General features: G+C 33.7%; 1 protein-coding gene across 1 annotated transcript; it reads left to right on the forward strand.

The window, feature by feature from the left end:
- Window positions 1–1123: 1123 nt before the first annotated feature.
- LOC130636517 (E3 SUMO-protein ligase RanBP2-like) lies at window positions 1124–21692 on the forward strand. Its single transcript, XM_057446262.1, is given in 12 exon segments — window positions 1124–1231; window positions 2565–2688; window positions 3633–3700; window positions 3777–3818; window positions 3894–3965; window positions 7508–7551; window positions 8834–8880; window positions 10031–10090; window positions 10259–10333; window positions 12846–12974; window positions 17530–19474; window positions 19476–21692. Coding segments are annotated over 11 exon segments (3444 nt in total). The 5' UTR covers window positions 1124–1231; window positions 2565–2577; the 3' UTR covers window positions 20327–21692.
- Window positions 21693–23344: the final 1652 nt, after the last annotated feature.

A 23344-nucleotide genomic window follows, 5' to 3' on the forward strand; every position in this document is an offset into this window, starting at 1 on the left:
TTTTTGACAAAATTTGGCACAGTTAACAAAAAAAGTATGCTGAACATGATGGTGACATCAAAATTTTGGTTTTTTGCCACCTTAAATGTCATTTTAGGCCAAAATTGGTCCAAAAATTAAAACTATTTTATTTTCAACAAAATTTGGCACAGTAAGCAAATAAAGTATGCTGAACATGGTGGTGAGATCAAAATTTTGATTTTTTGCCACCTTAAATGTCATTTTAGGCCAAAATTGGTCCAAAAATTAAAACTACTTCATTTTGAACAAAAATTGGCAAAGTTAACAAAAAAAGTATGCTGGACATAATGGTGACATCAAAATTTTGATTATTGTCACCTAAATGCCATTTTAGGGGCCAAAGTTGGTCCAAAAATTAAAACTACTTTATTTTCGACAAAAATAGCCACAGTAGAGATAGAGAAATGTTCGTTCTGGTGCAGACGACGTCGACCAAAGGGAAATTACCTTTAATGCCAGTCACCAACACAAAATAATATTAAATGATATATAAATGCCAGTCACCAACACAAAATCATATGAAATCATATATACATTAAATACTAACACATAATCATATTAAATAATATAAACAAAATCATATGACGTCATGCGCAATAGCATAAATATTATATATTCATACTATACAGAATACGAGTAAAGGGAAATTCCCTAATGCTAGTTTTTTTTTAATTTGATTGAGTACAAAAAAGTATACTTTTGTTTGATATCAAGCTGGAGTTTTAACCTCACTTTTTTTACCCCCGCCACCACCTATGCAAAACAGATTGCGCAGTGATAGCATATAGCATGGTCATGGTGGTATACCTACGCCAACGTATCTCAGTTATCAATTTGCTGGTATACAACCCCATAAATGGACGAGTGCAAAAAGCCCTGGGGACAAGGTTGATACGTACTAAGATAACTGGAGATGATCTAGTGATACATGTTACACACGCACGAGAATATTACACTAGGTATATTATTAACAGACATTTAGTAAATACATCAAGGAATACATGCTTATACAATATATCAAGAATTCTTGGAACTATAGGGCCACCATGGCAGCGCAAAAAAGCTAGATACCCTGAGAACGAGGTTGGGGCTCTCTATGTTTTTATACTTTTCTAGGAATTTAAAACGCCCGAAGCACTCCGGGTAATATGGACGTCTAAACAACAGCGTAGTCAGCCTCGCTAATTATGATGACAATTTAGAGAAATAGGTGAGTGGTTTTGCTTCTAAAATGAAATTCCATCTGTAAAAATATGTGTTTTAAAAACCTTCTGCTTTTTACATCGTAATTTTCACTAAGGACTGGGTTAAAAAAGGAAACGATGCGTTTAATGTGTTGTTAGGTTGCATTTTTAAATAAGTAGTTTGAACAAATCTAGCAATGGCCAGTGACAACTTTTGTCACACTAGGAATACTTTTTTGCCAAGACCTCTAACCCCCTTTACTCTGTAAATAAACACGTATGCGAACCAGTTATTTGTCATAAAACAGTCAGGGTAATGATAGCCTTCTGTCTGCTCAACATGTGAATCTTCAAGATTTTTGCAGCAAAATTCATCAGTGGCACCTTTTTTTAGTATTTATATGTATCTTACATTAAAACATTGGAAAAAACATGCATTAACTAACTTCTAAACAGAAAAAAAAGAGTACGGTGCTCCAACAAAAACAAAAAACTGAGTAAAACCACGACTTGGTGATGAGTTCAACAGGATTGTTTTCACAATTGTTTTCAAGAAATAAAGCTAACAAAGCTTATCAAGTTTTTCCCAGGGTTTTTATAGCGGTTAAAAATCAATTTTTTAACTAATTCAAACAGCTGTTTATTTCTGCAATGTCACACTTGTTTAGGAACCCAATGTTTGTTTATGTTGTTTTCACAAATTGTATTTAAAAAATGTTAAAACGATGCATAAATAATGTTAATATATACATATAGAACACAGGTAAATTTTGTTGCAAATGTATAAAACATGTTGAAGATGTAACACAATTTTGCAGAAACTCTTGATTCTGTTGCAGAACATGGGGTACCCCTATTGGGGTAGTGTTTTGGGGAGTAGTTTTATTTTACCAGACCATTATGTCCTGAGAAATAAAACTACATGTAACGGATAAGACATTTTTTTATTTTTTATACTTAAAAAAGTTAAACTTTTCTTTTTCATCAACTTAGTTATTGTTTTGAAATTCTAAGCCTTGTTTTGAAATTGTGTTTCTAAATCTGATTTGTTGATAGATTCCCATTCGCAGAGGTAGTTGTACTTATTCCAACCACTAGGAAATACTGGCAAATGAGAGAAATTTACGTAGTATGCTAAAAACAAATGGTTGCTTATTCGTGCGACTATGACAAATAAGGTTTGAATCTGTGTAAGTGGTCAACTCACACAGCGGCTCAGTTTTGAAAAGGCATCTCATCTGCAAATTTCAGGGGTTGATCCAGATAATTATTTTGGGCATTGATAACCCCTGCAGGTAGTGCAGCAGACAAAATTTTTTTGAGACTTTTTGGGGGTCACTATTACTTTTGTTGGTTTAGGCAAGTGTAAACGATGTTTAAAGCACCTGCCAATATAAGTCCTTCTCTAGGACAGATATTTACTTCACACAATGTTGACAAATACATCCAAAAAGAAGAAGAAAAATTGCAAAGTCCACATGAGGTAAGCTTTTCAATTTTTATTAAAACGAGGAAATATAAGGTTTTGGAATTTAGAAATTAGAAAAATATTTTTAATGTTTTTTCAATTTGAAATGTTATGTAAGATTTTAATCTTGTTTCATGTGCATGTGAAGTGCTCTTGAATGTGTGTGACTCACTAAAACTGCGTGTGACTTCACAGGTTTTTTGTAAAAGTATTAAAACTTGATTACTTTTAATGATATACGCGACTACATTAAACTTGCACATAAAAAACCCATAATCGATATGACATTATATCATATCTTGGTAAAACCATTAAAAATACAACCTCACTTACATCCGGTAGACAATGTCATGCATAATTAGTGGAACTTTAAAGTCAAAAATTTTGAGAACGGATAAAGATTTTTCAAAAAATTAAAAGGATTCCCAAACAACTTTCCAACCTCTTTTATATGAAATCAAAGGTAAGCTTTTAATACTAGTACTACTGATTAAATAACCATGTGCTGCTGACTAGTAAGGCACAGGCAAATTGTAAACAATTATGGGCAATAACAAACCAGAGTAGTAAGAAGATCTATGTGTGCATTTAAAAACTTTTTCTGAGATCTTTTTTCAATAAAAGACAGTTGATATAAATTTTTGAAAAAAAAATAGAAAATAATTTATTTTTTACACCAAAAAGTTAATTACTTTAGGTAGTGAGATCTGATTGGTAGATTTCGATCCTCTAATTATCTCCTCAACTAATAAATAGCCAAAGACGATTACAATCATTGCCCATCAATGACAGCTGTAGCTGTCAAATCCTAGCCTAAAATAAACACGCTTGTTTATGACATGATAATATATATTTTATTTAATAAAAATTCGATAATAAATTTTAATAACTATCCTTCTAAGTCTCTATTGTTTTCATAGATATAACTAATGCAATTAATTTATAGTTTCTTATTTTAGAAAAAGGGTAAAGCTTTTGAATTTGCGTGTCTGTATTTCTATGCACAAGACTATGTGCAAGCGAAAAGGTCTGTACCATTGCTATCATTTTGTTTCTGTTTATATTTCTGTGTAGGGACTCGTTAAGCTAAATTTTTATTGTAGACAACTAGAGAATTACCTTAGTATCCAAGATCAGGATTTCAGGTATGTTGGTCAGACTTATTTGTATGTTAAAATGTTTTGCAATATTTGTCATTTTCTATACTTTACTATCTTTAGGGTTCATAATTTAATGGGGGGAATAAACGAAGCAATGCATAATTATCCTGATGCGTTATTTTCCTATGAAAGGTATTTATGACCAGTCTTATGTAATATAACACAGTTAGTGTATGTCTATGACTTTTGCAAAAAGGATTTTATTGGCTCATTTACAGACAAGGAAAATAACTGTTATGATAATACGTAATCACATTAAACAAAGTAGCCTGAAATTAATAGCTTCTAATTTTTAGTGAAGCAATTTCTTAGCACTTATAAGTTAGAGACTAAATAACTTGGAAAACGGATGGAAATAATTGATCTGACCTCCCACATAGGAAACTACGGGCCATTTCAGATGGAAATTAATGAAAAATCCCCGAAGCTGGGCCAACCTGCTCGTTTCGGAGTCAGCTTGTTGGAAACGTCATTGACTGTTTTTGAAAACACATAATGCTATATCTTATTTTGTTCACTATAAATGCAACAGAATAAAAAATCAGTTTGTCAAAAGCATGTGACCCCATAATTACTTAAGTAAGTTTCAAGCTCTACACAATGAAAAGAATTTGTTTAAAAATTTCTGAATTATTTTGTTTATGAACAGGTTGTTGAAAATGTCTTAAAAATTTATAACTCAATGAATTTTGCCTCCCAACCAAGTAAATTTATCCCTTTAACTAGTAAATAAATTGATGCAATACAACTCTAACTTCATTCCTTGATTGATATGGCATGTTGTTAATTATTTTAAAATTTCCTTAGACTTGTCTATGTCTATGTACAACAATGCTAGAAGGCGTGTCAGGATTAACGATTCACTTAGTGATGAATTTAGTGTAAATGTTGGTGTACATCAGGGTTCTGTACTTAGTCCTTTGTTGTTTGTTCTAGTCTTAGAAGCGCTGTCAATGGAGTTCAGAACAGGTTGTCCATGGAAGTTATTGTATGCAGATGATTTGGTTCTCATAGCAGAGTCGATGGAAGAATTAGTTGAAAAGTTTTTAGAAATGGAAGAAATTACCAGAAGAGAAAGGGCTAAAGGTAAACACAGCAAAGTTGCAGCCAAGTGTGACCTTGTAGTTGGAAAGTGGCCTTATGGAGTTTGCAGGAAAGGGGTTGGTAGTAACTTAATTTTTTGTCAGACTTGCAAGCATTGGGTACATAAGAAGTGCAGTAGTATTAGTGGAAGGTTAATAGCTGACATTCAGTTTGTATGCAAGCGTTGCAAAGGTGAGATTATAGAGAATGAAGTATTTCCAGCTTCAATGATGTATAACAGTGGCTCGTTAAAGTTGAGAACTTCTGTTACTTAGGTGATATGTTGGGCAGTAAAGGGGGTGTTGGAAGAAGTGTTACTTGCAGGATAGGTTCTGCTTGGAAAAAGTTCAGAGAGTTACTTCCTTTGTTGACTAGCAGAGTCTTGTCAATTGTCAATTGAGTTAAAAGGTAGGTTGTATGAGGCCTGTGTAAGAAGTGTTATGTTGTACGGTAGTGAGACATGGGCAGTGAAGCAGGAAGATCTTGACCGTTTAGAAAGGAATGATATTTGAAATGGTTAGGTGGACGTGTAACGCCAGTCTGAGAGACAGAAAGAGTTCAGATGAGCTAAGAAGCAGGCTAAGTCTCCGTAGAATTAAAGATGTTATCCAGATAAGAAGATTGAATTGGCTGGGGCACTTGGAAAGAATGGAGGAGGATAATTGGGTAAGAAAGTGTAGAGACTTGATAGCAAAGCCAAGAGGCAGACCGAGAAAGACTAGGCAGGAGGTTATAAGGACAGACTTGATACAGAGGAAGTTGAGTTTAGATCTAACACAGTCTAGATCAGATTGGAAGAGGGTCATTAATATAGCCCGTCCAACCCATCCTAGCATGGAAAACGGACGTTAGGCTGAGAATGATGGTGATGATGATGTCATTATATTTTTTCTTACTTGATGCAGTTTCTCATTTTTTTGTGGAGGACTCTGTACTTTCATGCTACCATCAAACTGCCCTGATCACAAATTTTTTCTGATGTATGATCAGCAGCCACTGCACACACAACTTTAATCAACAACTATAACACCTTAACATTAAAACACTAAACATTAAATTACTAAATTCATCAATCTGTCAACATGATGCAGTAAATGAATTAAGCACAAACTCTATTAACATGATGCAATAAACCAAGAAGCATGTGGTACTAAATCACGATACTGCGATGAATCCAATTCAACTAGATACAGAAATATGGTACTGTATGACGATACTGTCATTTTTCTAATCCAACTAGGTACTACTGCTACGTTTGAAAGTTCAGTAATCACGAATATTTAGAATTTCGTTATATTTTTAAAAGTCCTGGGGAAAATTTTCTTGTTTTAATAGTAGTATATATAGCAAATTTAAGAGCAATAAGTTACTAGTTTAATTTGCTAAAACTTTTTATTAATTATATTCTAATCTTTCGCAAGCCTTGCAGTTTTAAATACCAGGTCAGTGTAATTTTTTTTGTAACTCTCCAATAATCCAGTCAAAAAGTACAAAATTTCGTTTTGTGATTTAAACTAACTTCGCATGCGTTCACGCCAAGCAAAACAGTCACAGGGTAAATAGGGTTAAAGCTTTAAAATGATTGGCTCTACTGCAGTTTACTCTATTTTGTTTTAAATAAGTTTTTAACCACTAACTGTTTGTGTCTTGAAATCTTTGACATAGAAACCTATTTAAACCATAATATAAATACTAATTGATAATTGTTTGATGTGCCATCATATATTTTATGCAATTTTTACTACTAGCTGGCCAAGCACAGTAGATATACTTGCATATATTTTATACATGTGTACGTGTAGGGATGGCAATATACAAATAAATATTAAAAAATAATTCTGAATAAATACAAACAAATACAAAAACAAATAATTTACTACCTACAAGTGCTTCAGTCACTTTATATGTTAGCAGATATTTCCGTTTGACCTTTGTTCTTTTTGGACCGCCTTACAATGTCTAATGTTGTCTATGTACAAAACACTAAAAAGCTAGTATATATGAAAAAATAGCACGATACACAAGGAACATACATAGACACGGTACAACGTGTAAACTTTATTAATATCATTAGTAGCAATTGTCTGAAACTTAATTTGATTTAATTTGAAGGTTTTCTCTTAAACTGAGTTTTTTTCTAACATGTTATTTTCTTTGAAAGAAATGTGCAAAAACTGACAATTACCCTAAAAATCAATTTAACCAAAAAAGATTTTATGAAACTTACATAAAATATGTGATGGCACATAAACATTTACAACAATAGCATTACGAACAACCACAAAACCAAACAAAACCAAAAACAAATTTTACAATAATAATAAAAAAAATATCAAACATAAACAATGTATATTAAATATAAACGTATACAAACTTTTATGTGGAAATATAATCAAAAACGATTTTATGCCAAGAAATTGCAACCTTTAATAACAATGACATATTAAGCAAACTTTTAAAACATGTTTCCGAATGAAAGCATAATATATATTACCTATGACACAACAGACCAGAAGCTTGTTTTACGAACACTTTTTTAATATCATTACATTGTTTTTGTTTCTTTCATATATTTTGATTATTTTTTTTAGATCCTTAGAACTCTGTCGCACACAGAAGGACATTCTCATCAAAGGTAATAATATGATCAGTTAGTCTCTTTCAAAGTTTTGTTCTTATCTGACTTCCAATAATGTACTTAATTTGTAAAACATGGAGTCAAAGTTCATATTGGTACAACCTTCTATACCAATTGGAAATTAAAACTTTTGCTTACCTGGAAATTTGAATGTTGCATTTGAAACATTTTAAAATTTAGTTTATTAGTTACACGAATTCTTCTTTATTAAACTTTTCAAGCATAGAAAGGTTGTGACTGTTGACAAAATTTAGCATATAAAGCTCATCCATATGCAAAATGTTGTTTATGATTTCGGAGTTTAAACAATTGATTGAAAATGATATGAGTAGTCTTTGTTTTAACTACTTCTGTAGAATCTACATTGTTTTTGGATAAAAAGTGCTACTGTTTAAAATAATTACATTGAGAATATTATGTGAAGAAGTCAATGTGGTGTTTTTATATTTGCATAAGCCTTTCATGGGAGTTTGACCTTAAAACCTATTGTGTGGTTTAATATGGTATGGGTATTGTCATGTAAACATGAATTGAGGCTTACTACGATTTATGATTACAGCCATATTCAAACTGTTCTTAAGTGTACCCAAATACTAACTTAGTTTGAATTCATTGGAAGATGCATGTGTACACAGCCTTAATAACCCTTTTTTACATCCCTTAAACATCTTTAAAATAAATTAACCTCTAATAGGCCCTCTTCCTGAGTTATCTCTTGGAAGGTTATTTAAGATGAGTGTCTATTTACACAGGGTTTATTACATGAAGCCATTTTTTTAAAATGAATTATAGGGCGTTCTTGTTTAAAAATTCACAATCAAAGGAGGTGCTTATTTCAGAAAATTGCATACTAAAAAATTGTGACTCTTTAAATGAAAGGGGAACAAAATATTTAAATTAAGCCAAACAGAGAGCAATGTAAGTGAAACCAAAATGATGTTGAATTAAGAGGGTTGTGTATTAATGGGGACGTACTTATTGATAAGGGACACCTGAGGTGGAGGGTTAAACCCCGTATTTACTGTACATTATTCGGCTTAGAAAGAACTCCAGTGATATTACTCTTCCTCCTCGCCCATTCTGAATAACATTGCTAATAACTACACCATACAGAAGCTTAAAGTACTTGGACGGTAAAAGGTACATTCTGCAAAGTCTAAACGGTGGATTTTATAACAGGGAACCACGATCATTTACAATATCTTTAGAATAACGATATACCAGACAACGATTAGGGAAATGTTGAACATCACTGAATACTTCTATCTTATTTTTTTAGTGATCTCGTTATGCAGCAAGTATCCCATAGATCCTTCCCGTGCAAAGGTTAGTAATTTTGCTCGTTTTGACAAAATAAAATGAACCATTAAAAGTTTATTTAAAAGCGATATTACTTCTTTACCAAACTTTACTCTTTTATCCAATGTACTTTTTTTGAGATCTGCGCAATAAATAAATGGATATGAATGAATGAATGAAAGAATAAATGAATAAAAAATAAACATGAGAAGCATTTTTTACCATTTGTTTATCATTAAATTAGGAGAAATATTTCAAAGACATTGGGTTCTTAAAGAGAACCCTAGTTAAAAAAATATTGCTTAAAAACATATTATTAACCATAATTCGGATAACGTTAAGCTCATATTGTAGACGTTGGGTATGAACCTTTAGCTGTTTAAGAGATGCTCTGTCACTGTCAAATAGGCATTGTTTCAAACTCACAATAACACTGTGATTTTCGCCTTTGTACTGAAAACAATTGGAACAATTTTGATCTTTGGTGTGCACTTTCGCATGAACAGCTTGAAATTATTCTGCAAAGAATAAAGCTTAGGAACTGTTTTTGTTGTCATAGAGTAACAACAGGTGTGTCTATATTCCTATAGTTGCGGGAAAGTTATTTTGCAGAAAAGGTATTAAATCCAAAATGTTTTATCGGTGTAAGTGCCCCACTGGTGTTGCGACACACAATGTATACTAAAAGCTCCACCTGGGTGGGCAACACAATCTACCTGCACTTAGCGATCCACCTAGTGTTCAATGTCAGGTCAAGACTTATCGATCCCATTTGAGATCTTGCTGTAAGTTTTAAAAGTACCAGGTATTTTTAGTCACATTTAGTGGCCATGAAAGACAGACAAAGTGGACAAAAGGAATTAGCAGGAGTGCAATTTTAGTTAGCTAGAACTTTTTCTCGCTATCAATTTGTTTTGTCTTTTCAACATCGCTTTTTGTAGATTACATTATTTTTTTAACAACAACAACGAAAAAAATGCTTTCTGATGTCTTTGAATATTAGTTTAAATTAGAATGGGGGGAGGGGTGCTCTCAAAATAAGAAGGGTGGGGTTCCTAATAATAGGGGTGCTTCGTTTTTATTTTTACAAACGTTGGTAGAACCTAAGCTAATAAAACATTTCTGACAGGCTCGTAGTTAACTATAAAGCATTATGCAAATGGATTCTTTTGTTTAGGTATGGGCTGATAAGGGTTCACAATTATGTCCCGGTCATCCAGCTGTCTTCAAACTGAAGGTTAGTCGTTTACAGTATCATGTTATCACCTTTAAGCCTAAATAGCTTTAGTTATACTAATTTTACATATGAATTGCCTAAAGTCGTTCTGTGTTTCATTTTATTTTATATTTGTATTTTGTGCCTGCCTTCCAGCGTTTTCCCAAGTATATATCTGCTTACCTTTAGTGGCATCTACAGAATGATGTACCTTCTGAGGAAGAAAAATTTAAACAGATGAAATTACTCATTGCTGATGAATCGGTAGATAGATTGTTTGTACTTACTTTTGTGTGATAATTACCTGCAGTACTATTAAACGCAGGATCTGATTTTGTTGATCTGACTTGAATCACCGAATTCTCTTGCACAAAGCCATATTTTAGTAGGCATATATCTTTAAAAGGATTGTATTTTTTACTCATCTTCATAAGCGTTGATGTTATTACCCTTTAAAACGTTTCTTTGACACCTTACATCACCACTCCGTCCCAGGGCACTTGCAAACATCTATGCGATTATCCTTTAAAAGTGCTTTCCTCGAACTCGTCTTCTCATTTTTTAAAAAGTAGAAGAGTCTGATTGTTGTTGCGCATATGCATAATCTCTTGCAAACATTATGTGCGACGATGCTATAACTATCCGTTAACATCTCACCCCATAAAACAATTCCTTTAATCAAATGTGTGTAGAGTAAAGGGTATGGTAAAAAGAAGTGACTGTCAGAGATATTAAGATGGAAGAGATGTGCACCAACGTCATTGAGAAGTATCCGCTGATATTACACATATCCTAGATCATTATTATAGCTTGCTGTCTTGTTTTTTTCATAATCAATTCTAGATCTTTAACTCAACCTGTGTACTATTCGGTAAAAGTGACCTGCAAAATAATCTCAATTAGTTCAAGACATATATGCACAAATATGGTTAAAAGTTCTTGGTTTGTGGGGGTATGTGTTCTAGTAATTTAAGACCTAAAACACATGCATAAGGTGACCTAAGTAGAGTGGCAACTCCCTTGCTTATCGAAAACGTAGAGTAAATGCGAACAATCTGAAACACAAGGCGCTAAAATTTGGTAAATACAAAAAATGAAGAGAGAGTTCACTGTAGTTTTTCGAAAAGAAAAGTAGCCTTCATGAAGCTTAGACTGAAACAAATGGACTCTATGAAATATTGAGAAAATGGCACCTTTTCAGCCATGTTGAGTTAGGTAAGTAGCGATTAAAATGCATTAGTCACTTTCTAACGCTACCATCTTATAAAATAATCCACGGCAGTGCTCAACAAAGGTCCCGAAATTGAAGAAAAATGGCCACACAGAAGTCAGTAACATTTAACACCTTTTGAGGGTTGGAGCCTAACCAAATTACCTAAGTCCGCTGTAAACATGTGTTAAAAGAAGAGAACTTTGACAAGTTTAGGTGACGTGAATCTAGTATTGAAATACTTAACAATCAACATAAACCCGTTTTGTCCTAATTTCCTCTTTTCATTGCTCCCCCTTCTTTTTAAAGCGCATCATCTCTGCGAAGAACTGAAATTTTGCATTATGTTGTAAAATATTTCGGGATGCTTCACTTACACTATTGTTTTTGTTTTTTGATCAAACTATGAAAACAAAACTAGTCGCATTACTGATTGCTATTCTTACGCATCAAGTAAACAATTTTTCTTCCAAGGAAAACAACAGCTCGGAAGAAACGATTAAACTAATATAATTCTTCGTCAACGGACAAGTGCGAAAAAGAACAACTAAACTTATATAAAAGATAAGAAGCATTGCTGGTGGCTTTCTGCTGAAATTTAATTTATTTAGTCAGTTGGAATTGCTGAAATGTTGAATCTCTTAAAACTAGCAATTACAAAATATTTTTTCAGTGGCCTGTTAGAAAAATTATAATATGCCGAAGTGAGAAGTTTCAACTAACTTTGGTTCATGCGATCCTTTGTTAGGACGGCTTATCTCTGAAATGTAAAAGTTTAGTCTTAAATGACCAAATAAACACATTTCCCATTTCTCATGAAAGAAACGAAAAAAATAACTAATGATACAAGTGCTGGTAACAAGCGAAAAGTAACGGAGATAAAATGTGCAGTCATTATAAAACTAAGGCTGTAATAGTGTAAATAGTGTGACTGTAATTGGTGAGGATTATTAGGAAGAATAATCATACTTCAGCCCTAGTTCTTATTGATGTTCACCTAACAAGTTTTTGCGAGCAATACCAAATTTTCGCAGATCTGGTTTTTTTTGGTTTTTTGCAAGATGTAATTTTTGCGATTTTTTACAAATGGCTGACTAGTTTATTTTGCAAATTGTATCGATATATCGCAAAAATTTCGCGAATTTGCATGTACTTCATGCTAAAGAAATTGCCTTTTCTTTTGATAGCGTTGTCACTTTGCGTTTTGTTTCCTTTTTTTTGTATCAGCATATAAACATCGGGGAATAGTTTAAAAGTTTTCTGTCTTCCCTAACTTTAGTCGCTTTAGAATTTCGTCACTTGGGGTATTTAGTAAAACTAGTCAATAGCCCGTGGAAAATCCACGGGTTCGCCTGTCATTTTTATACCGCATTGCGTGCTTCTCGCTATTGCGCAGCTAAACTACCATTTTGCGTGACAGACAGACAGACAGACGTATACGGGTATTATAATATAGATAAGAATAACGATTTAGGAATTAAATCCTAAGATTTTTGTTCAGATTGTTTCCAAGTAATTTTAAGCGATATTTGCTTACATTTTATGCATGTATTCATTTTATTTTAGTTAGTTGGAATTCCTGAAATGTTTAATCGCTTAAAATTAGAAAACTCGAAATATTCTTCCAGTGACCTGTTAGAAGAATTAAAACATGCCGAAGTGAAAAGTTTACAATACTTGTACAACCAAGCTCAGGTATGATAAGAAGCAAAGTCTTTTCACAGTTTAAGTTGTTTGCTTATTTTCTATATTAAAAAAGGAAGTTAACAGAGTGAATTTAATAAGGCTTTAACCATGCGCATTATAAGTATTTCTCATTTTCTGAAGAAATAATAAGTCTCACGACATAAAAATTTTATTATGTCATTGCAGGAACCATACTTAAAACATATTTAAAGTAATTGTAACTTTTCTTTTCAAAATATTTCGCAAAAAAATAATTCACTTTTCTTAATGGTCAGAGCCTTCTTAATTCATAACAATAAGATTGTTGTAGCAAAAAAAAAAGATTTATTTAAACAATGGTTAGCTGAAACTGTGACCTCGTATATTTAAAATTTAACAAAAAGCCCATTTCCGCGAAAATTATACAAGGAAAAATGTTTACAAACTCAACAAGCCATGAAACTGTACTTTGAATGGCTGAGTCAGGGGTTTTTTCTTCTACACCTTAAAATGTTCTTTGAGAGTAAAAATTATCAACATGTAATTGGCTGTACGGCGTTTTACAGTAAATTTAGCATCCAGAGGGAAGGTCGTCGCTATGCATGACATAAAAAAGCTGGTACACAAAGGTGTCAGCGAGATCCACCATGATCTAGAATTTATGGGGGGAGGGGGGGGGGGGGGGGGGTATAATTAACCCTTTCAAGTCTTCGTACATCGCATACGTCAGGAAGCAAATTTTTAAGCGTTTCTAGTAATAAATAGGTTGCAAAAAAGAGACTTAAATAAAAAATATCGAAATTTTATGAACCTATAATCTTTTAAAAAAACTTTTGAAAAATTAAGTTTTACTTTTCAAATTTCGAATTCAAAAAAAATGGCGTAATTGAAAGCGATAGTAATATGGTAAAGCTTGAAGTCTATAATTTTTAAAACTTTGCGAAAATTACCTTTTTTTATATAATAATATCAAATTTCCAATCAGGCTGGTCATTATTCTTATAAAGGATATTTTTATTAATTAATATACGAAATCAAACAGTACACGCGCAAAGATCAACGTTTTCCCTCACTACACACTTTTTATAAACAACACTTTCTACAACTGTGGAAGTGTCTTTTCTGTCGGCCTTAGCTGCATATCTCCTTTTCATGATCAGCTGTGGTGGCGAAAAATCAAAACATTGTAAGGTCTAATATGTTTACCTAGTTCACTGAAACTTAAATTACAATTACTTTTCCAAAGAAGTTACCCAGGTTTTTATCCTAGTCAGATATTATAGGTTGGATGTTATAGCTAGCTATGCACACAGGGATCATGTGCTGCCCAGCTACCTTGTTGTTATAAAATTTGGCCGGTACTAATTTTGGCACACCCTACTTTCATTGCGATTTCGCGCGTACTAATTTTGGCGCACATTCTATTTGCGCATAATAATGGTATAAATTTTGGTGCATGGTAAGATAGTTAGAATTTTTGTTAGCACTATACCAACTCTTGATATTAACAAATTCAACAAATATGAACATTTTTCACAAAATAAATGTCATAAAAGTCATTCAAAAAGATAAAAAATCTGAGAAAAAAAAATATATGATTTTAGAAGAAGAAAAATTGCGATTTCGCGCGTACCAATTTTGGTGCACATACTATTAGCGCAGGCGCATTTTTAGAATTTTGCGCAAAAAAGCGCAAATTTCTAAAAATGCGCCAAATTTTATACCAATAAGGTATGCTAATATGCTTTAACCATTCCATTTAGTATACATTTATAATTGGCTCAACCCAGTGTACTCAGTAATCACAAATTGCTTATTGCTTAGGTTTGACTGTTCAGATTTATAATAATATTATAAATTATCATTTCTTGAATATGATTAAGAAATAATAAACCTACAATGCTATCTACAAATTGTTTGTTGGTATGGCATCGGTTCTTGCATAATCAAATTTTTTCAGAAGGTGACGACACCACTGAATATGCTGCTGTTCTTACAAAAATGTTTTTGTCACAGCTTACACATTTAAATAAATAAAAATATGTGGTAGGTGTAGTGTAGCTCTCTTCTCTAAGAAAAGAAAATTAAGGTTTTTAATATTGCTATTATTCTCTTTAAAATTAACTTGACAAAGCAACATTAGGCCTCTATTAACTTTTATGATAATTGCAGTGGTAAACTCCGAAAACAAAGCCATTTATTAGGTGTAAGGCTATCCAAATATATTAAAACGTTTTTAACTTTCTTAGGCCACCAGGTTAAGTTATTGTGGTAAATCGATCGAGTATCAAACATATGTTAGGGAGTGCTGCCCAGCTTAACTGGCCAAATATGTTATTGCGTTGAAACAAGATGTGACTTAAAACAAGTTTATTTATCTACAATTCTCTCAGTTTTGCCCAAAAAGGCCTATTTATTACTATTTGATTAAAATACTAAGTTTTCTTTATAACAAATCTATTTCTATAACTTCGCGTTTAGGTACAAATAAATGACGATATCCATAGTTGTATGTACCCGACGTGGTATAACTGTAATTTTTTCCTTACAGACCATAATTTTTATAAAATCAAGGCTCAAGGGTGCTTATTAACGCGTGCTTTTACCTTGAATGGTTGCATTGCTCTTATTACATTTTGTTGAATATACGATAGAGACAAATATTCAGTCGAATACCACGAACATGCTAAGGAAAGCCAAGTTATAATGTTATTTACAGATGTTTTAAAAAATAAAAGATATCTATGGTGGCCGAAGAGTGTCAACACGTAAAATGAATTTTGCAAGGACGAATTAAAATCTAAAATAAATGTCAAAGTCAAAGTTAAGTTAAAAATGAAAACAAAATTCAAACTTAAGTTCAAAGTAAAAGTCATTATAAAGTGATGACACTATGCGACCAGCGACGTGGCCTAACAGTGTCATGGTGCAAAAAAAGTGAAAATACAAATTAATAAGTTCGCAATGATAAAATTTGTCGTTACCGTAAATTCAAAAGATATTACAAAAGCCCTGTTATAAGTCGAGTCTTGGAGAATATACGTAAAGATGCTGAAGGTTTGAAAAAAAAGTAAAAATGTTTAGGTTTAACCATCCAATTTCAACTGTTGTAACTGTGGAATATACCCACTAGCAAACCTTAGACTGAATGATGCTATTTTGAGCAGATTTGAAGATTTTTTTTAAACTATTATAGAAGCAGCAGGAGGGCGGCAATACGATGACTTCTTTGTCGGCCCAACACCAAAGTCTTAAGAGTTAAGTTTCGTCTTCTCTGACGAGTTTGAATTATTAAGATTTTTGATTACATCCGAGATCTTATTAATCTTATCAAGCATATATCGTTTTTCCAAGACATCTTATCATTTATTATTATACTCACATATAAGAATATCCATAGTAGAGCCAGAGTGTATGGGTAGCTAGCTAACTTGACGTTATTTTATTCAAGAAGGAAGAAAAAAGGGGGTCGATATATAGAATATGCTTACTATTTTCAGTAAAAACAACACAATAAAAAAATTACTACTATAATCGGCCACGATGTTGGCCGACAAATGTCATCAGTTGCGTTATAGAGTATGTTTCACTTTACATTTTTCCTTCTCGAATTCATTTTATGCGTTGACACTTCTTGGCCAACATAGATATCCAATAACAAAGAATAAAGTGTGTATTTATGTCAACAACATTGGTTAAAGCTCCAACTAGCTAGTGGTAACCAATGCTAGTGTAGCTAAAATATAAAATCCAAATTAATCAACTTTAGATAGCGGAACACTAGAAAAGAATGTAAAAACAAGCAACATTAATAAGTCCGATGGGTATAAAATAAATTCTATTTTCTATTTTTTTTTTTTTTTTTTACCAAAAGTTCATAATTTATCCATTTGACAAGTTAATTTGAGAAATAATAAAGGTAAACAAACTATATGCACATCACTTCGCTGGAAAATTAAAATTATTTCGTAAATCGTAAGTTGCCCGTCCTTTATATAACATATTTCGTGTTTCCGAAACACGACGTTTTTCTCGCGGACACACAGACAAAATACGGCTATTATAAAAGAGACTAATCGTTAGCCCGTGAAAAACTTCACGGAGTTCCCCGTCCTTTAATATCGCATTTTGTGGTTCTATAACAGACAGACAGACAGACAAACACAGAAACGACGATGTTTTTACTTTAATAGCAAGGGGGGGGGGGACTTTGCCATTACTTTAATGGTAAAGCTTTAAATTTATCAAAAAATTTAATTTGAAATTAAACTTTAAATAGTTTAATAGAATAGTGTAAAGTAAACTCATTCCCTGGTCTTCTTCTTACGTTTATGCGTATATCACTTTTAACAGGAGAGAAAAAGTACAATATGAATGTGTTGGAAGAAAGTCCTAGGAACGAGGTTGGAAATAATTTTAGTCACTTCATTTGGGATATTTAAGCAATAGTTAAGCAACAAACTAGGCTGAAAGTGTTTAAAAACTAAGCAACAGCGAGCCTCGAATGAAAATTACTGTTTCTTAAAAAAAAATTATTTTCGTAAATATAGATGCTATATTTTGGTTGCTAACACCTCTTTTCTAGATATACATCCACTTTGCGTCTGAATGTGGCACTGAAACCATTGAAGGGGAAAAAGATTATATCTATTACCATACTAAGGCTAAAGGAAAGTTATTAACTTGCATCAGTAACTCAGATCATTCGCCAGAATTCAAAGAGACACTTCTTGACCAGTTACAAGAACTACAAGCCAATAATGCTTTTGCTGCTACTACCCAACCTTCTAGCAAAAAATGCCTTACTTTTCAGTCTACTGTACCATCTCAAGATTTAAATATTAATGACCCGTCATCATCTTTTGCTGATGTAAATGATGTATCTGTTCTAGTGGAAAAAAGTATTTTAGAAGATCAACTAACAGCAAAGGAGTTAGAAAACCAAAACTTACGCCAGCAATTGGCCATGCTGAGGACACAAGCTGATGTGCAATTTCAACAACAAGTTATGCACCCACAGCAGATTATGCATCCACAGCAGTTTGTACCAGCGCATTTGCTTGCTCCTCAACAGCTACCACATGGACACCAAGTTATTCCGAACATACCATTTGGTCCCAACGCACCATTTGGCCCTTATACACCTGGTCAACAAACAAATGGGATGGAGACACCTACAGATCTCTGGTGGGATTCCTTCTCCCCACAGGCATCATTTGAAAAAGGTTATTTCGCTGGTCTTGCAGAGCATGTTGAGCAGGTAAGGGAAGAGAGTGGAGAAAGTGAAGCACCAACCCTGCGTGATCAAACAGAGGCAACGCCTACAGGAAAAACCTCTGACATAACTGATACTAAAGGAAAGACACCAACTACTCCTGTTGTTCAAGACACAGATGATATCTATGTTGAACCTATAGTCAAGCTTACTGCCAAAAGTGATTTAGAAACAGGAGAGGAAGATGAAAGCACTAAGTTTGTTCACCGTTCTAAACTTTATCGCTTTGACAAAAGTGCTGCTTCTTGGAAAGAACGGGGTGTTGGCGATGTGAAAATACTGATCAATGAAAAGACGAACAAAGCTCGTATTACTATGCGACGAGACGTTGTGTTTCGTGTGTGTTGCAACCATTTTATTACTTCAGATATGATGTTAGAAGCAAAAGGAAGCGCTTGTTGGACCTGGTTTACTCCTGCTGATGCTGTAGATGGAGAAGTGAAGCCAGAGCAGTTTGCAATTAAATTTAAAACTGAAGAAATCGCTGACCAATTTAAATCATCATTTATTGAATGTCAAAATTTGACGAATCCCTTAAACACCACAACAAAAACAGATAAATTGAAATCAGCTTCTAAAGATGATATTGCCAGTACTTCATCCAATGATCAGAAATCGTCCACACCAGCGTCCAATCAAAATGTACAACAATATCAAAACAGTGATTTGAAAGTGGTTTCTGCCCCACCTACAACATCTACGCAAACTTCTATGGGAGCTTTTAGGTTTAAAACTCCAGAAAATGCTATCACAGAATCTCCTGAAGGAAAACCAATATTTAGCTTTGCCACAACGCAGGCTCAAAATTCGCAAGAAAAGGTCAACCCATTCCTAACGCCACAAGCCGCACCAGCTGATAGTTCTACCGGATATCCTAGCTTTGACAGGTTCAGTTCAACTACATTTAAGGAAAAAGATCCAGTAAAAACCTCGCCAAGTCCTTTTGCAGGATTTTCGTTTAAAATTAACACAGCAACTGCAACATCAACTAGTACAAACCAAGTTACATCAACGACATCGCCGTCATCCAGTCCATTTACTGGATTCAGTTTCTCAGAAAAATCAACAGGGAATGTAATTCAAAAATCCAATGATACTAGTGCTCCTTTGTCACAAAACTTCCCATTTATGTCGTCATTGCTTAAAGATACAGCATCAACTAGCTCTCCACCTTCGAGTTTGAGTGCTCCTCCTACCTCTAAACCAGGAGACTCACCTGTTATTATACCTGGTATGAATACTCTACCTACATAAACTCTGTGCGAACCATGCTATCATGCCCTCCATGGAATTGTCGCCACTTAACAATTCAGACAAAGCGTGGACCTGGTTCACTCAAGCAGATATCTGTGATGGTGAAACAAAGGCTGACCAGTTTGCTCTTAGGTTTAAGACAGCAGAAATTGCAAATGATTTTAAGGAAAACTTTAAGAAGTGTAAGAACTTGATCAGTAATGACTTAGCGAAACAAGTTAAAAAGCCTGGAGGCTCTCAAAGTAAACCAAACTTCTTCTTTAAATTGGCTCCGAAAGAACGATCCCGGTCTTGTCCCACTTGTCTAATCCAAAATGATGGAGTTTCAATGAAATGTCCAGCGTGCCAAACTGATAATCCAGATGCAAGAGTAAGTGTGACGCAAACTTCAGAAAATACTTCTGCAGGGAAAAACAGCACTGGAGTATTTAAATTTGGTAAAAAATTGGATAACACACCTATTGCTTTGGCATTTACTTTTGGTACTAAAACAGATAATACATCAGGAGCTTCTCCGTTTAGTTTCAGGAAGGAAAAAAACGGCACCCCTGCTGCTAAGTCAATTAATTTTGGTAATAAAAAAGAAGATACTTCAACATCTTCTCCATTTAGTTTCGGCAAGAAAACTGAAGACACCACTGCTGCGCCGTCATTCAGTTTTGGCAAGAAAACTGAAGACTCTTCTGTTGCACTATCATTTAGTTTCGATGATAAAACTGATGATACATCAGGAACTTTTCCATTCAGTTTTGGCAAGAAAACTAAAAACACCACAGCTGCTCCGCTATTTAGTTTTGGTAATAAAAAGGATGATACATTAACCGTTGATGGACTTACCAACCAGCAAGAATGAAAAATTTCAGTGACTTAGCATTTATATGGAAAACGAAACGATTGTTGACAATTTCTTTGCCCTGACTTTGCTTTATCGTCTTTATTATCAGCAGCAAGTAGTATTGAGGATATCAAGAAAATCTTTGATAATCAACCTGCTATTGACGGAACTTTTAAATTCAAATTCAAGTTGATAGTGTTAATATATCTAAAACGCAATTTTAGTATATGTTTTAAGTATGTTTTGTATTGTACCGATGTGAATTTGAAAATGCTTATAACGCCGCGTTAACAAGACTTAACTCATAGCAACAAACTAACAATACTCGTGAATGTCGTATCAAAAACATTCGTAGCAACAAATTAACAATGCTTTGGAACGTCGTATCAAACACACTCGTAGCCATGAACCAACAATACTCGTGAACGTCGTATCAAAAACCTCCGTAGCAACAAACTAACAATTCTCGCGAACGTCGTATAAAAAACAGTCGTATCAAAAACATTCGTAGTAACAAACTAACAATGCTTTGGAACGTCGTATCAAACACACTCGTAGCCGCAAACTAACAATGCTGGTGAACGTCGTAGCAACGAACTAATAATAGTCGTGAATGTCGTATCAAAAACACTCGTAGCAACAAACTAACAATGCTGGTGAACGTCGTATCAAAAATATCCGTAGCCACGAACTAACAATACTCCTGAACGTCGTATCAAAAACGCTCGTAGCAACAAACTAACAATAATCGTGAACGTCGTATCAAAAACATTCGTAGCAACAAACTAACAATTCTCGTGAACGTCGTATCAAAAACCTCCGTAGCAACAAACTAACAATTCTCGCGAACGTCGTATAAAAAACAGTCGTAGCCGCGAACTAACAATGCTGGTGAACGTCGTATCAAAAGCATCCGTAGCAACGAACTAACAATACTCGTGAACGTCGTATCAAAAACATCCGTAGCAACGAACTAACAATAGTCGTGAACGTCGTATCAAAAACCTCCGTAGCAACAAACTATCAATTCTCGCGAACGTCGTATAAAAAACAGTCGTAGCCGCGAACTAACAATGCTGGTGAACGTCGTATCAAAAACATCCGTAGCAACAAACTAACAATTCTCGTGAACGTCGTATCAAAAGCATCCGTAGCAACAAACTAACAATACTCGTGAACGTCGTATCAAAAATATCCGTAGCAACGAACTAACAATAGTCGTGAATATCGTATTACAAACATTGGTAGCCACGAACTAATAATACTTTTCAACATCGTATCAAATATACTCATAGCAACACACTGACTAGATGTATAACTAGAAATTAAAAAAAAGGTTGCGAAGCATTGCGCAAGTTGCAAGCAAAATTGAAACTAGCCAATAGTTGTCCCTAGTGTTTTTTGTTTCTCTTTGATATAATACGGCGAGGTGGTAAAATCTTACTGCAGCTGATATCTGGGAATACACCAAAACTGAATATCATAGGCGTAGAAAACCCTGTGGACGAGGTTGTAAAATAAACTCTCCGCGGAACAACAACAACTCGTTGTGCAAAAGTAGTGATTTTTTGACAAAAATGCAATATATATATGCGGAATATTTCTTTTCAGAAGGTACGAGAAATTTAGATCGCGCAAAAATAAACAAAAACGATAACTAAAAAATTTCGTAAAACCTCTTTTTCACAGAATTATAAAATTAAATATTGATAATAATCACAATATTGTCAGTGGTGGCCGACGTAAATCCAACATTGATGAAGCTTCATCAATTATGGATTTAGCGCCAAAAATCCATGCAAAGTTGTACTTTTACAAAGTGAAAACCCTTATTCTGAAAAAAATGCAATACATCGAGTTGTACAATCCGTAGTGTGCGAAAATGTCACGAATTCAGGGGATGCGCGTCGAAGGTACACTCTTTCAACCGGAAAATAATACTCGGAACGCAGATAATAAAAGAGACTTCGCGTTAACGATTTCGGAGATGAGAAGGCGAACGAAGCAGCTTGTGTGTTTTTTTTCACGTAAAAATAACGGCACTAGTTATAAAAACCGATTTCTTGAAGCCACCGATTTCTTGAAGCCAATCTGCTGCAATGAATTTCGAAAACTCATGGGAAACAAAAACAAACAATTTACAAAAACGAAAACAATTTATTAACTTTATCAAGATTTATAAAACAGCTTCGAATCTTTGACAGAAAAACAATAACAACGCGGTATGAGGTTTCGCTTTCTTCTTTTTATCTCACGTATTGAAAGATAACATCTCTCGGTCTCATTGTACGCAATCTAAAAAGAAACAGAAATCCCATTTATATAGTATATATAGCAAAGTCTCTAAACACATGAAAATCCAGTGCCTTTGAGAAACGATATTTAGAGTTAAATTTCTAAACTACAAATATATATCATTTTTTGGGACAGAGTGCTCAAAAAGTGTTTACTAGATACAATATGCTTGATATAATTAATGAAGTCATGAACTCTGTTTACTTTGAGGGTTGTTTTCTTTGGGGGATTGGTAGTTTAGTCGGTAGAGCGTTCACTTCATATTCTTCATATGGGTTCAATCCCACATAACAGTTGTTCCTTATTGAACAGAAATTTAAAGGATTTCTGTAGCTCAAATGGAAGCTTTTTAACACTCTAGAACCGTCTATGTTGTCCCTCCTGGAAAAAAATTGACAGGGTAAATTTATTGGAATTAATGAGGCTAACCACATAAAATATAGATCACTACTTTTTGTGGCCAAGACAACAGAATTGAAGGCACTGTTTTCCATTTGAAAAGTACAAATTGTATTTAACAATTTGCTCAAGGTTGCCCTCATACTTACGGCTTTTTTGGCCAGTTGACACGCATACTAATCTACCATACTGAACACAAAGGTACGAAAAACACGAAATTTTATTAAGGTGTATTATGTGGTTTCACATTTTTAAAGGGTCATTTAAGAGTAGTTTTTACGTATCATAACTTAGCTATACCACATTATTGTAAGCTTATGAAACACAATGCAAAAGCATAGG

This window comes from Hydractinia symbiolongicarpus, chromosome 3 (assembly GCF_029227915.1).
Source record: "Hydractinia symbiolongicarpus strain clone_291-10 chromosome 3, HSymV2.1, whole genome shotgun sequence".
Lineage (NCBI taxonomy): Eukaryota > Metazoa > Cnidaria > Hydrozoa > Anthoathecata > Hydractiniidae > Hydractinia > Hydractinia symbiolongicarpus.